Source organism: Phyllobates terribilis, unplaced genomic scaffold, assembly GCF_046119375.1.
Source record: "Phyllobates terribilis strain yellow unplaced genomic scaffold, ASM4611937v1 Scaffold_5__5_contigs__length_657084704, whole genome shotgun sequence".
NCBI classification, from domain to species: domain Eukaryota; kingdom Metazoa; phylum Chordata; class Amphibia; order Anura; family Dendrobatidae; genus Phyllobates; species Phyllobates terribilis.
The window spans coordinates 418,617,633-418,630,318 of record NW_027362765.1 but is presented as its reverse complement, the minus strand read 5'-3'; the positions used below and the strand labels follow the sequence as shown (position 1 = coordinate 418,630,318).

At 44.3% G+C, this 12,686-nt stretch overlaps 1 protein-coding gene across 2 annotated transcripts in view; it reads left to right on the top strand.

The window, feature by feature from the left end:
• CFAP46 (cilia and flagella associated protein 46) overlaps positions 1–12,436 on the top strand; it is a 231,327-nt gene extending 218,891 nt beyond the window's left edge. For both annotated transcript variants that reach the window (XM_073685201.1, XM_073685200.1), the window contains 4 exons: positions 7,314–7,395; positions 8,718–8,854; positions 10,426–10,509; positions 12,095–12,436. In XM_073685201.1, the coding sequence (XP_073541302.1) occupies positions 7,314–7,395; positions 8,718–8,854; positions 10,426–10,509; positions 12,095–12,219 (428 nt within the window). In that variant the 3' untranslated portion in view covers positions 12,220–12,436. The remainder of the gene's footprint in view (positions 1–7,313; positions 7,396–8,717; positions 8,855–10,425; positions 10,510–12,094) is intronic.
• Positions 12,437–12,686: the final 250 nt, after the last annotated feature.

The following is a 12,686-nucleotide window of genomic DNA, read 5'->3' as shown; positions in this document are numbered from 1 at the left end:
CTGGTCCTCGAATTCCCTGCGGAAGATTCTGGCAGGCCTGAAGAAGAGGGGGCGTAAGGGGGGAGGTACTGTAACATACCTGGCGGCGTCCTTGCATGGTGGTCCATCTCCCACTGTGCAAGAGGGCGCACTTGATCTCCTGTCCAGAATGTCTCTCTGGCTTCCCTCCATGCTGTCTGTTTGTGTCTGTTTCTGCTGCTTAAGGGCGGCGCCCGATCACTTCCTGCCTTTTGTACCTGCTGTGGGTCACACCCCTTGTGCGTCCTCAGCCTATTGCTGTCTGTCACTTGGTATATAGCTCAGCAGCTCCCTTCTATCCCTGCCTGAGCATAGTGTTTCCTTCAGTGTGTGCTTGCACTCTGAAGGTGCCAGGTCCCGTCTCTTGTCTCCTGCTTTTTGTATCAGTTCCCGTGTCTGAACTGTGTCCTGTATGTCTCCTGCTTTGCGGTATCAGCTCCCGTGTCTGAACTGAGTCCTGTATGTCTCCTGCTTTGCGGTATCAGCTCCCGTGTCTGAACTGAGTCCTGTATGTCTCCTGCTTTGCGGTTTCAGCTCCCGTGTCTGAACTGAGTCCTGTATGTCTCCTGCTTTTCGGTATTAGTTCCCGTGTCTGAACTGAGTCCTTTCTGTGTTCTCTTGTCTGTCCTGTCTGAACACGCTCCTAGCCTGTTCCTCCCGCCTTCTAGGGGCCGATTACCTAGACCCGCTCCTGTATCTTGTCTGTCCTGTCTGAACACGCTCCTTGCCTGTTCGTCCTGCCTCTCTGGGGGCCGTATTCCCAGACCCGCTCCTGTATCCCCCTGCAGTGTCGGTCTCCTCCGTACACTCAGTTCCAGTCTGAACTCTCTCCTATCCTTTACCTGTTTTTGCCTCTATGTCCGTTCCCTTCCTTTTTCTGCAGAGTCTGAACTCGTACCTAACTCCTGCCAGTTGTCTCTGTACTCCCGTTTGTGAGTTTGTGGTCCACTCGCTACTTCACTGCAAGTACCCTGTGGGTGTCTGGCTCTGCCTTTCCCTTCCTGTCTGTTCCGTGTGAACAGAGCCCTGTCCTCCCTGCTCAGCCTTGTCTGCACTCTAGCCGTGCTTGCCTGTACCCCTTTGCCTGTATTGTTCCTGTGTCCCGGTGTGTACTGGGTCCTATCCCGCCTGTGTTCCTACCTGCTAGTGCCTCCCTGTCTGCACTCTAGCTGTGCTTGCCTTTACCCCCCTGCCTGCATACCCGCCTGCCTGCATACCAGTCGTGCCTGCCTTTACCCACCAGTCTGTGTGCCAGCCTACCAGCCTGTTCCTGTATTCCCCTGTGTGGGTCAACAGCCGTGTCCGGGGTCTGTCCTGGAGTAGCACCTGGTCCCTCTGCTCGGTTCCTCCTTGGTGCACTGGCGTCGTATGCCGTCGTGCGACCCTGGTCGGATCGGGTGAATACCTAGTCACGCCCCTCCAGGCATTCACTCTCCGGCACGGTCCAGTGGAATCACTACCAATCACACGCACACGCCGCTTAGCCCGGGCGTGTGCATAACAGCAAATATAAAACCGTGTGGCATTTGCAAAGTCCCACAGCCTGCTAAACAGATGGACGCTGGAAAAGTGGCAGAAGGTGGATTTCTCTGTTGAATCTTCAGTAGAATTACACCACAGCCGCCACAAATACTGCAGGAGACCTACTGGAGCCCTTATGGATCCAAAATACACCCAGAAAACAGTTACATTTGGTGGTGGAAAGATCATGGTCTGGGGTTACATTCAGTATGGGGTGTGTGCGAAACATTTGCAAGGTGGAAGGCAATATCAATAGCATAAAATATCAAGAAGTATTAGCTACCTCTTACATTCCAAATCATAAAAGGGGTCGAATTCTGCAGCAGGATGGTGCTCCATCTCATACATCCATCTCTACAACAAAGTTCCTCCAGGCAAAAAAGATCAAGGTGCTCAAGGACTGGCCGGCCCAGTCACCAGACATGAACATCATTGAGCAGGTTTGGGGTAGGATGAAAGAGGAAGCTTGGAAGACAAAACCAAAGAATCTAGATGAACTCTGGGAGGCCTGTAAGACTGCATTCTCTGCTATTCCTGATGACTTCATTAATAAATTGTATGAATCATTGTTTAACCACATGGATGCAGTCCTTCAAGCTCATGGAAGTCACACAAAATATTAAATATGACTCTAATAGCACCACAACTTAATTCACCAATGTTATGCAACATATATTTGTATTTTAAGATAATTATTTGTTTGAATATCACATTACTTTCTGTGGGCGACAAAACTTTTGTCTTGCCAAAATCTGACCATTCTGTGTTCATTAAATGATCAATATTTCAGCATTGATGCCAAATTATTTTCTTAACCTAAACCAAATTTGGGAGGGTTTCAGCTTTCAAAAGAGTAATTTATAAAACCAATGGATGAATTTAACGTCAGGTTATAAGCTTTTATTTACATAACATGGATAAGCGACATAACTTCTGTCAGGGAGTGTAGCTATATACACGATACAGACCAAAAGTTTGGACACGCCTTCTCATTTAAAGATTTTTCTTATATGTCTTATATTCTAGGTTCTTCAAAGTAGCCACCTTTTGCTTTGATGACTGCTTTGCACACTCCTGGCATTCTCTTGATGAGCTTCAAGAGGTAGTCACCGGAAATGGTCTTCCAACAATCTTGAAGGAGTTCCCAGAGATGCTTAGCACTTGTTGGCCCTTTTGCCGTCACTCTGCGGTCCAGCTCACCCCAAACCATCTCGATTGGGTTAAGGTCTGGTGACTGTGGAGGCCAGGTCATCAGGCGTAGCACCCCATCACTCTCCTTCTTGGTCAAATAGCCCTTACACAGCCTGGAGGTGTGTTTGGGGTCATTGTCCTGTTGAAAAATAAATGATGGTCCAACTAAACGCAAACCGGATGGAATAGCATGCCGCTGCAAGATGCTGTGGTAGCCATGCTGGTCCAGTATGCCTTCAATTTTGAATAAATCCCCAACAGTGTCAGCACCCCCACACCATCACACCTCCTCCTCCATGCTTCACGGTGGGAACCAGCCATGTAGAGTCCATCCGTTCACCTTTTCTGCGTCGCACAAAGACACGGTGGTTGGAACTAAAGATCTCAAATTTGGACTCATCAGACCAAAGCACAGATTTCCACTGGTCTAATGTCCATTCCTTGTGTTCTTTAGCCCAAACAAGTCTCTTCTGCTTGTTGCCTGTCCTTAGCAGTGGTTTCCTAGCAGCTATTTTACCATGAAGGCCTGCTGCACAAAGTCTCCTCTTAACAGTTGTTGTAGAGATGTGTCTGCTGCTAGAACTCTGTGTGGCATTGACCTGGTCTCTAATCTGAGCTGCTGTTAACCTGCGATTTCTGAGGCAGGTGACTCGGATAAACTTATCCTCAGAAGCAGAGGTGACTCTTGGTCTTCCTTTCCTGGGGCGGTCCTCATGTGAGCCAGTTTCTTTGTAGCGCTTGATAGTTTTTGCAACTGCACTTGGGGACACATTCAAAGTTTGCCCAATTTTTCGGACTGACTGACCTTCATTTCTTAAAGTAATGATGGCCACTCGTTTTTCTTTACTTCGCTGCTTTTTTCCTGCCATAATACAAATTCTAACAGTCTATTCAGTAGGACTATCAGCTGTGTATCCACCTGACTTCTGCACAACACAAATGATGGTCCCAACCCCATTTATAAGGCAAGAAATCCCACTTATTAAACTTGACAGGGCACACCTGTGAAGTGAAAACCATTTCCGGTGACTACCTCTTGAAGCTCATCAATAGAATGCCAAGAGTGTGCAAAGCAGTCATCAAAGCAAAAGGTGGCTACTTTGAAGAGCCTAGAATATTAGACATATTTTCAGTTGTTTCACACTTTTTTGTTAAGTATATAATTCCACATGTGTTAATTCATAGTTTTGATGCCTTCAGTGTGAATGTACAATTTTCATAATCATGAAAATACAGAAAAATCTTTAAATGAGAAGGTGTGTCCAAACTTTTGGTCTGTACTCTAATATATATATTTGTAGTGGTTTCATTGATTCCAGGAGTAATATATTGTTGCTATACAGAAAGAGCTTATATTAATACCAATACATGGACAATGAATCACAAGGACCCAGGGGTGTTAGTGCCTTTAATACTGGTCCTATGTAGTCGGCAAGGATGAGATTGGCAATGTATCTCAGGTAGTGCGCTCATTTCAATCCACTTCTGTTCTGCCAGCTGTTTACAGTATGTTGTACACGTTCCTGTGTAGCATCCATATATCCAGACACTTCTGTGTGATAGCGATTACACTCAAGATGAATTAAAGTGATGTATTATCCTGATCTCGGATGAGCTGACCTTACCGAACAGCGAGGTGGGATCCATTAGCCTGGATTGGACGTTCAGTCACAATGCAGCAGCTGAAGGAATCGCTGTATCAGACTTTCTCCATTGATCATTCACATTTCACAGTGTAAAACAAAATCCTTCATATATAGTAGTATATATTAAAGGGGTAATAGAGAGAGATTCTCATCTCTTGGCCTTGGTGGAGAGAGGTTACAAAGAGCAGCTCTCGCTCTGGTGGACCTGTCCTGACCTGCATTACACTGGCAGCCTAATGAATTGAATGGACGCTGTGTAATTGGTAAAGGGGTTATCCCACAAATAATATTGAGCACCAAACCACAGGTATGATAGTTGAGATTTGATTGGTGAACCCCCACTAATCCCGAGAGCGAGGGTCCTGCTTCCCCCATATGATTGGAGTGGTAATACTCATGGATGACCATCACTCAATTCTTTATGGGAGCAGTGGTGTTCTACCACTCACCCAAACTCATACAAAGTAAAGGGATTATCCAAATTCCACTATGATGATATTGATGACCTATCCTTTGTCCGATACCCGGCACCCTCATCAATCAGCTGTTTCCACCTCTGACTAATCGGCAAGACACTGGAGCAGGCACGGAGAGTGTAGTGTACGGAGATGTGGAGTTCTGCTCTGTGCACCGTTTACATCCAGTCTTCCAAAACTGATAACAGCTGATCCGTGGGGGTGCCATATGTCAGACCATTACCAATCTTATATTGATGACCTATCCTAAGACAAGCATAGTGGAAACCCTTGCATTTCACACTGGCTCAAAACTCTCATGACCGGTCTAGGTCCTAGTAGACGGATGTGGTCATAAATATTTGGGGAATAATCCCTGTGGTGGTACTGCAGGAAAATTGAAAACTTACTACCATTTTTTCCCCATAAGTGACAGCTGATCGCTGGGGGGCCCGGCAGGGGAAGTGTTTGTATTTAGCGAATTGTCAAGCAGCACTTCTTACTCGTAGGGAGTGTTTAATCCATGGAACCCATTTACAATCAAAGGGATGAAAATATTAGAAATATTTGCGATCTGCCAATAAAAAACAAACATTTATACAGTATAATCTGTAAGAGGTTAAAAAAAAACTCCAAATAGTCATTGATCATCCAGTAACTTAAAGGACATGGACACCTTCAGGGGCAATTTTTTTTCTACTTAAATACAATTTTCTCAAGTGGGTTTCATTAAACATTTAGCATCGTTTGGCTTCTAAGGCTCTTTATTTCCTGCTCATTGCTGGCTGTGGAATGATATTAACAATGAATCCGTCAGTGAACTCGTTTGATAGGGAGTTTGTTACTCTTATCTGTCTTTTACTGAGCTCCTCTCAGCTGATTTATGACCGCAGACCACATCAAAGGATAGCTGAGCTTTCACGAGATGATGAATTGGCTGAGAGGAGCTCAGTAAGGACGGTTTCGTACATCTGTGGAAACGCTGATCTTTCTTACATTGATATACTAAGCCTGATCACCGGGTCTTGCGACTTGGGCATATATGATGCGGTTGGCTCAGGTTGGGTAACCTGGCAGCAGGTGTGATCTGAGCACAGTCTGTATATATGGACCTCAGGAATCTGGACTAAAAGACAGATAAACAAGTTGTAAACTTCCCGTCTGAACGAGCTCACTAACAGATTTTCAGTTAACTCATTCTGCAGTATGCCAGACAGAGGCTATAGAAAACAGTGCAAAATTTTTAATGAAGCCCAATTGCAAAATTTATTTTTAGCCCAAAATTCATGCATTTGAGTAAAAATGCCCCCGATGGTGTCCATATTATTACCATTATTATGCAAAGAAGGTAGAAATGCCGTAGTCATTTATTCATGCCGCTAGATGGAGGCCCGATGCTATTGCATTGGGAGGACGGTAATGTCACACCGTGCTGCTGCGCTCTGCCTGCTCACGCTGCGCTATTGCGCTCTGCCTGCTCACGCCGCGGTGCCGCTCTCTGCCTGCTCACGCCACGCTCTCCCGTGCTCTTCCTGCTCACGCTGCGCTCTCCCGTGCTCTGCCTGCTCAAGCCACGCTCTGCCTGCTCACGCCGCACTCTGCCTGCTCACGCCGCGGTGCCGCTCTCTGCCTGCTCACGCCACGCTCTCCCGTGCTCTTCCTGCTCACGCTGCGCTCTCCCGTGCTCTGCCTGCTCAAGCCACGCTCTGCCTGCTCTCCCGTGCTCTGCCTGCTCACGCTGCGCTCTGCTTGCTCATGCCACGCTCTGCCTGCTCATACCGCGCTCTGCCTGCTCATATCGTGCTCTGCCTGCTGATACCGCACCCTGCCTGCTCATGCCGTTCTCTGCCTGCTCATGCCGCGCTTTGACACCGCTCTGCCCTGCTCCTTTTCCCTGTTCCTGTATCACGTCTTCTCAGACCCATCATTCAGTATAATGAGGCTGTGTTGTATCAGGATCTGGTGCGGTAGTAAGCTCTGAATTGTACAGGTGCAGAGCTGAGTTTGTCATTTGGTTCTGTGACGTTACTGCATAAGACGACAGGGAATCCTCCTGTCTCATAGATCTTATAGTGCAAAGGTTGTCTGCTGCAATTCTGCCTGAGGAATCCCTGACATTAGATACGGTGGTCAGTGAATTTTCGGCTGATCCCGGCAGCGGCGTGTAAGCGGCGGTGTTTCGCTGGTGGTACCGCGCAAGAGGATGGTACCACCAGCGGTTTCCATATTGAGACACCCATCATTTGGGTGTCCCAATACGGCGGTCGGCGAACTTCCGCCGCTTGGAATTCTGGGATCCGGACACATCTGGACGGAACAGGATGTGAAGACATTGCAAGGTAAGTATATATTAGATAGTGGTGCGGTATGGAGGTTCTATGGTCCCCCGTAATAAAATGTCAACCATCTTGCTTGTAGGAGCTCAGCATCTCATTGTGGGATTAGATTTACTGAATATTAAGATGCGACTTATCTTTTCTAGATTGTCAGCTAATGATTCTTCTGGATCAAGTGAGAACAAGTCACAGCTTTTCAAGGCAATCAATGCTCGATGTGCAGAAAAGGTAACAATATTATATATTAAAAATAATAAACATGATTTTACATGAATGTATTTTCCTAACTTTCTTTTATGAGAAGACCCTTTTAATCATCATCACAGACTGTGATTCTTTACTGTACAAGCAGTGAGACTATGGGTTCTTTACTGTAAGAGCAGTGAGACTATGGGTTCTTTACTGTACAAGCAGTGAGACTATGGGTTCTTTACTGTACAAGCAGTGAGACTATGGATTCTTTACTGTAAGAGCAGTGAGACTATTGGTTCTTTACTGTACAAGCAGTGAGACTATGGGTTCTTTACTGTACAAGCAGTGAGACTATGGGTTCTTTACTGTACAAGGAGTGAGACTATGGATTCTTTACTGTAAGAGCAGTGAGACTATGGATTCTTTACTGTACAAGCAGTGAGACTGAGTTCTTTACTGTAAGAGCAGTGAGACTATGGGTTCTTTACTGTACATACAGTGAGACTATGGGTTCTTTACTGTACAAGGAGTGAGACTGGATTCTTTACTGTAAGAGCAGTGAGACTATGAATTCTTTACTGTACAAGCAGTGAGACTGAGTTCTTTACTGTAAGAGCAGTGAGACTATGGGTTCTTTACTGTACAAGCAGTGAGACTATGGGTTCTTTACTGTACAAGGAGTGAGACTGGATTCTTTACTGTAAGAGCAGTGAGACTATGGATTCTTTACTGTACAAGCAGTGAGACTATGGGTTCTTTACTGTAAGAGCAGTGAGACTATGGGTTCTTTACTGTAAGACACAGTGAGACTATGGATTCTTTACTGTACAAGCAGTGAGACTATGGATTCTTTACTGTACAAGCAGTGAGACTATGGATTCTTTACTGTACAAGCAGTGAGACTATGAGTTCTTTCCCGTACAAGCAGTGAGACTATGGATTCTTTACTGTACAAGCAGTGATACTATGGATTCTTTACTGTACAAGCAGTGAGACTAGGAGTTCTTTACTGTACAAGCAGTGAGACTATGGATTCTTTACTGTACAAGCAGTGAGATTATGGAACCCTCTGCCACATGATGTTGTCATGGTCAATTCACTAAACAAGTTTAAGTTTTTCATGATAAATTTAATACTAGCTATGGGTACTAAACTGTGTGATGGGACATTGAGGAAATTAGTCTGATGCCGTATGTGTAATCGGGAAGGAATTTTTCCCCTAATATGGGATAATTAGTATCTGTTTCATGGGGTTTTTGCCTTTCCATCTGGATCAATATATTAGATTATGGACTTGTGTCTATTTCCAACCTTAAAACCATGGAACTCTTGTGAGTAACGAATATTCTGTTGCCCAGCGAATCTCGCTTGTTGTTGGAGCGACCTGTAGAGACAGCTGTGATGCTAAGCGTGGCGGGCGTACGTTCCATGATGCTGAACCAGTGGCATACACCTCCAGAGCACAATGCCAAAAGACTGTCCTTCCTTTCAGAATGTAAGTGATCGTATAGATATCCACCTCCTTCACTGTATATATATATATATGTGTATATATATATATATATATATATATATATATATATATATATATATATATATATATATATATATATATATATATATACAGGACAGACCAAAAGTTTGGACACACCTTCTCATTTAAAGATTTTTCTGTATTTTCATGACTTTGAAAATTGTACATTCATACTGAAGACATCAAAACTATGAATTAACACATGTGGAACTATATACTTAACAAAAAAGAGTGAAACAACTGAAAATATGTCTTATATTCTAGGATCTTCAAAGTAGCCACCTTTTGCTTTGATGACTGCTTTGCACACTCTTGGCATTTTCTTGATGAGCTTCAAGAGGTAGTCACCAGAAATGTTTTTCACTTCACAGGTGTGCCCTGTCAGGTTTAATAAGTGGGATTTCTTGCCTTATAAATGGGGTTGGGACCATCAGTTGTGTGCAGAAGTCTGGTGGATACACAGCTGATAGTCCTACTGAATAGACTGTTAGAATTTGTATTATGGCAAGAAAAAAGCAGCATAGTAAAGAAAAACGAGTGGCCATCATTACTTTAAGAAATGAAGGTCAGTCAGTCCGAAAAATTGGGCAAACTTTGAAAGTGTCCCCAAGTGCAGTTGCAAAAACCATCAAGCACTATAAAGAAACTGGCTCACATGAGGACCGCCCCAGGAAAGGAAGACCGAGAGTCACCTCTGCTTCTGAGGATAAGTTTATCCGAGTCACCAGCCTCAGAAATCGCAGGTTAACAGCAGCTCAGATTAGAGACCAGGTCAATGCCACACAGAGTTCTAGCAGCAGACACATCTCTTCAACAACTGTTAAGAGGAGATTTTGTGCAGCAGGCCTTCATGGCAAAATAGCTGCTAGGAAACCACTGCTAAGGACAGGCAACAAGCAGAAGAGACTTGTTTGGGCTAAAGAACACAAGGAATGGACATTAGACCAGTGGAAATCTGTGCTTTGGTCCGATGAGTCCAAATTTGAGATCTTTGGTTCCAACCACCGTGTCTGTGCGACGCAGAAAAGGTGAACGGATGGACTCTACATGCCTGGTTCCCACCGTGAAGCATGGAGGACGAGGTGTGATGGTGTGGGGGTGCTTTGCTGGTGACACTGTTGGGGATTTATTCAAAATTGAAGGCATACTGAACCAGCATGGCAAAAGGGCCAACAAGTGCTAAGCATCTCTGGGAACTCCTTCAAGATTGTTGGAAGACCATTTCCGGTGACTACCTCTTGAAGCTCATCAAGAGAATGCCAAGAGTGTGCAAAGCAGTCATCAAAGCAAAAGGTGGCTACTTTGAAGAACCTAGAATATAAGACATATTTTCAGTTGTTTCACACTTTTTTGTTAAGTATATAATTCCACATGTGTTAATTCATAGTTTTGATGCCTTCAGTGTGAATGTACAATTTTCAAAGTCATGAAAATGCAGAAAAATCTTTAAATGAGAATGTGTGTCCAAACTTTTGGTCTGTACTGTATATGTGATTATTGTTGCTGTTAATGTTACTTATTCACTTCCCCAGATCTGCTTGCTCTTGGCAAAACAACAGGACAAACAGTACATAACCAACGAAAACTAGGGAGCAGCACTGACCTGAAAATGAGGGGTACGTATAACCGCTGCGGCACAGGATTATTGAATAACTCACTGTCTGTTCAAATCAATGTGGTGGGTTTTTCATTACTGATTTTTGGTGTTTCTTTAAGATGCCAGAGCACATCAAGTTTCCCAAGGCAAAGAAAAAGCCGACAGTCTTTTTCCTGAAATTGCTTTGCCAGCGGTTTTGCCTTAGTCTTTGCTCTGTACTTTCAATTGTCTAGAGCGGGCGGCTTCCAAACAAAGCAGCCCAAAGAATGAACGTGTTACTTCTTTAAAGCACCACTCCATGTTTTTTTTTTTATTAGACCTCTGGAGTGGTACTTTAAATGTAAGTCCTCTGCCCCCTGTCTTATACTCATCTGCCGCCTTCATCCTTTTCCAGCGTCGCACCAGTCGGTCCAGTGTTTCATGGAGCGAACCGGAGGTCACTTTACCATACACCTCTATGACAGCCTTGTTCTGGCTCTCATAGACTTGCATTGAGCTCTTGTGACTGGCTGGACGTCAGATGTTACGGGCACAAGATGGCGCCGTGAGACCAGAGCAGCATCAGTAAAAGGTGAAGCCACCAGAAGGGGAGTATAAGAATGGGGACAGGGGACTTACGTTTAAAGCGACACTCCAGCGCTGGAAAAAGAAACCCTGGAGTGCTGCTTTAACCGCTTCAAGGTTTCGGAACCCTAAAGTGGTTAAAAGAAGTAACAAAAGACGAGGTTCTTTTTTGTGGCGGTTTTTCAGACAAATTCCAGGCTAAATCAACCTGAAAAAGATGTTGTGTGCGTATAACCTTAGGGCATATCCACCCAGGACCTCACTGCTGTGAATGTTGTAATATGGAGGGAATTTTTTATGGGGCACGTAGACACTCAGGAAATAAATATGTTAACCAATCACAATATAGAAATCAGCGCTGCATTTATATTGCTTTTCTACAGACCTCATTTATCAACATCATCTACTTGAGCTCTCATTGGGTTTTATGGGCAACATGGTCCACTTTTGTTAAAGGGAATCTGACACCCGGTTTTTGCTACCTCATCCCAGGGCAGCATGATGAAAAGAGACCCTGATTTCAATGAAGTATCACTTAGTTTACTGTGTGCAGCAGTTGTGACACAATCACAAGTTCTTAGATGTATCATTTAGACAGAGCTCAGAAAGCTGACCTGTCCACGCCACGCTTTCTTTGTACACTGTCTATAGACAGTGAGCTGCTTATCAGAGGAGGGGGCGGAGTCAGACTAGCAGTCATGAGACCTAGTCCGGCAGCGATAATTTCCTGATGATACAACCTTCATTGTAAGTAAACAACAGCACACAGCCTGATACGTGACACATCTCTGAATACAGTGTTTTAAACCCCTACCTCCTCAGATTACATAGCACAAACCCACTGACAGATTCCCTTTAATAAATGAGGATTACACAAATAAGATCTCACTGCTCATATCACCCAATCAGAGCTAAGCTTTCATGTCTTAAACTGCTGTGGAACAATGAAAGCCTCACTGTAATTGTTCTCCATGGCCATCAGGGGGCAGTTTTTGTGTTTCAGTAAATGATCTCATGTGTTGTAACCTTTTCTATTTTAGAAGACGTCTCTGTGGACACACACGATGAAGCTGCACAGAACCCCAATGTCTCAAGGCTTCTTTCGGAAGACCCATGGTCTTATAGCTATGTATTGTACGGCCTACCCAATATGATTGTGCTGTGAGGTCTGCACACGGAGATATATTTTGTTGGGGTCAGAGGTCATCACTTTTGTGAATGAACATTCCGTGTGAGAATTCCATGAGCCCAGGGCTGCTCTGAACTCCTGCAGTTCTAACCCAATAATTTAATATTCACTTAGCACATTTGCTTTTATTTATAGCAGTGTACTAAATTGGGCATAGAAAAAAACAAACAAATAAATTCATCTGCAATATAAATTGTTTTTGCTGCTTCAGTACCATGTATGGGATATAATGGAAGCAGAATGCTGTGTTCTGCGCCCAAGTGTCGAAGAAACATTGACCACAAACTGCACAACGTGTGTATGCAGGGGAAAAGAAAAATGGCCAAATGGATAATATCATCATTACATAATATTCACAGTCATTAATTCACAAGCATGGGACGTTAACCCTTTCCCTTTCATGTATTCTGGTACTTGGTGTAAGAGCTTCTGCCCTAAATGGA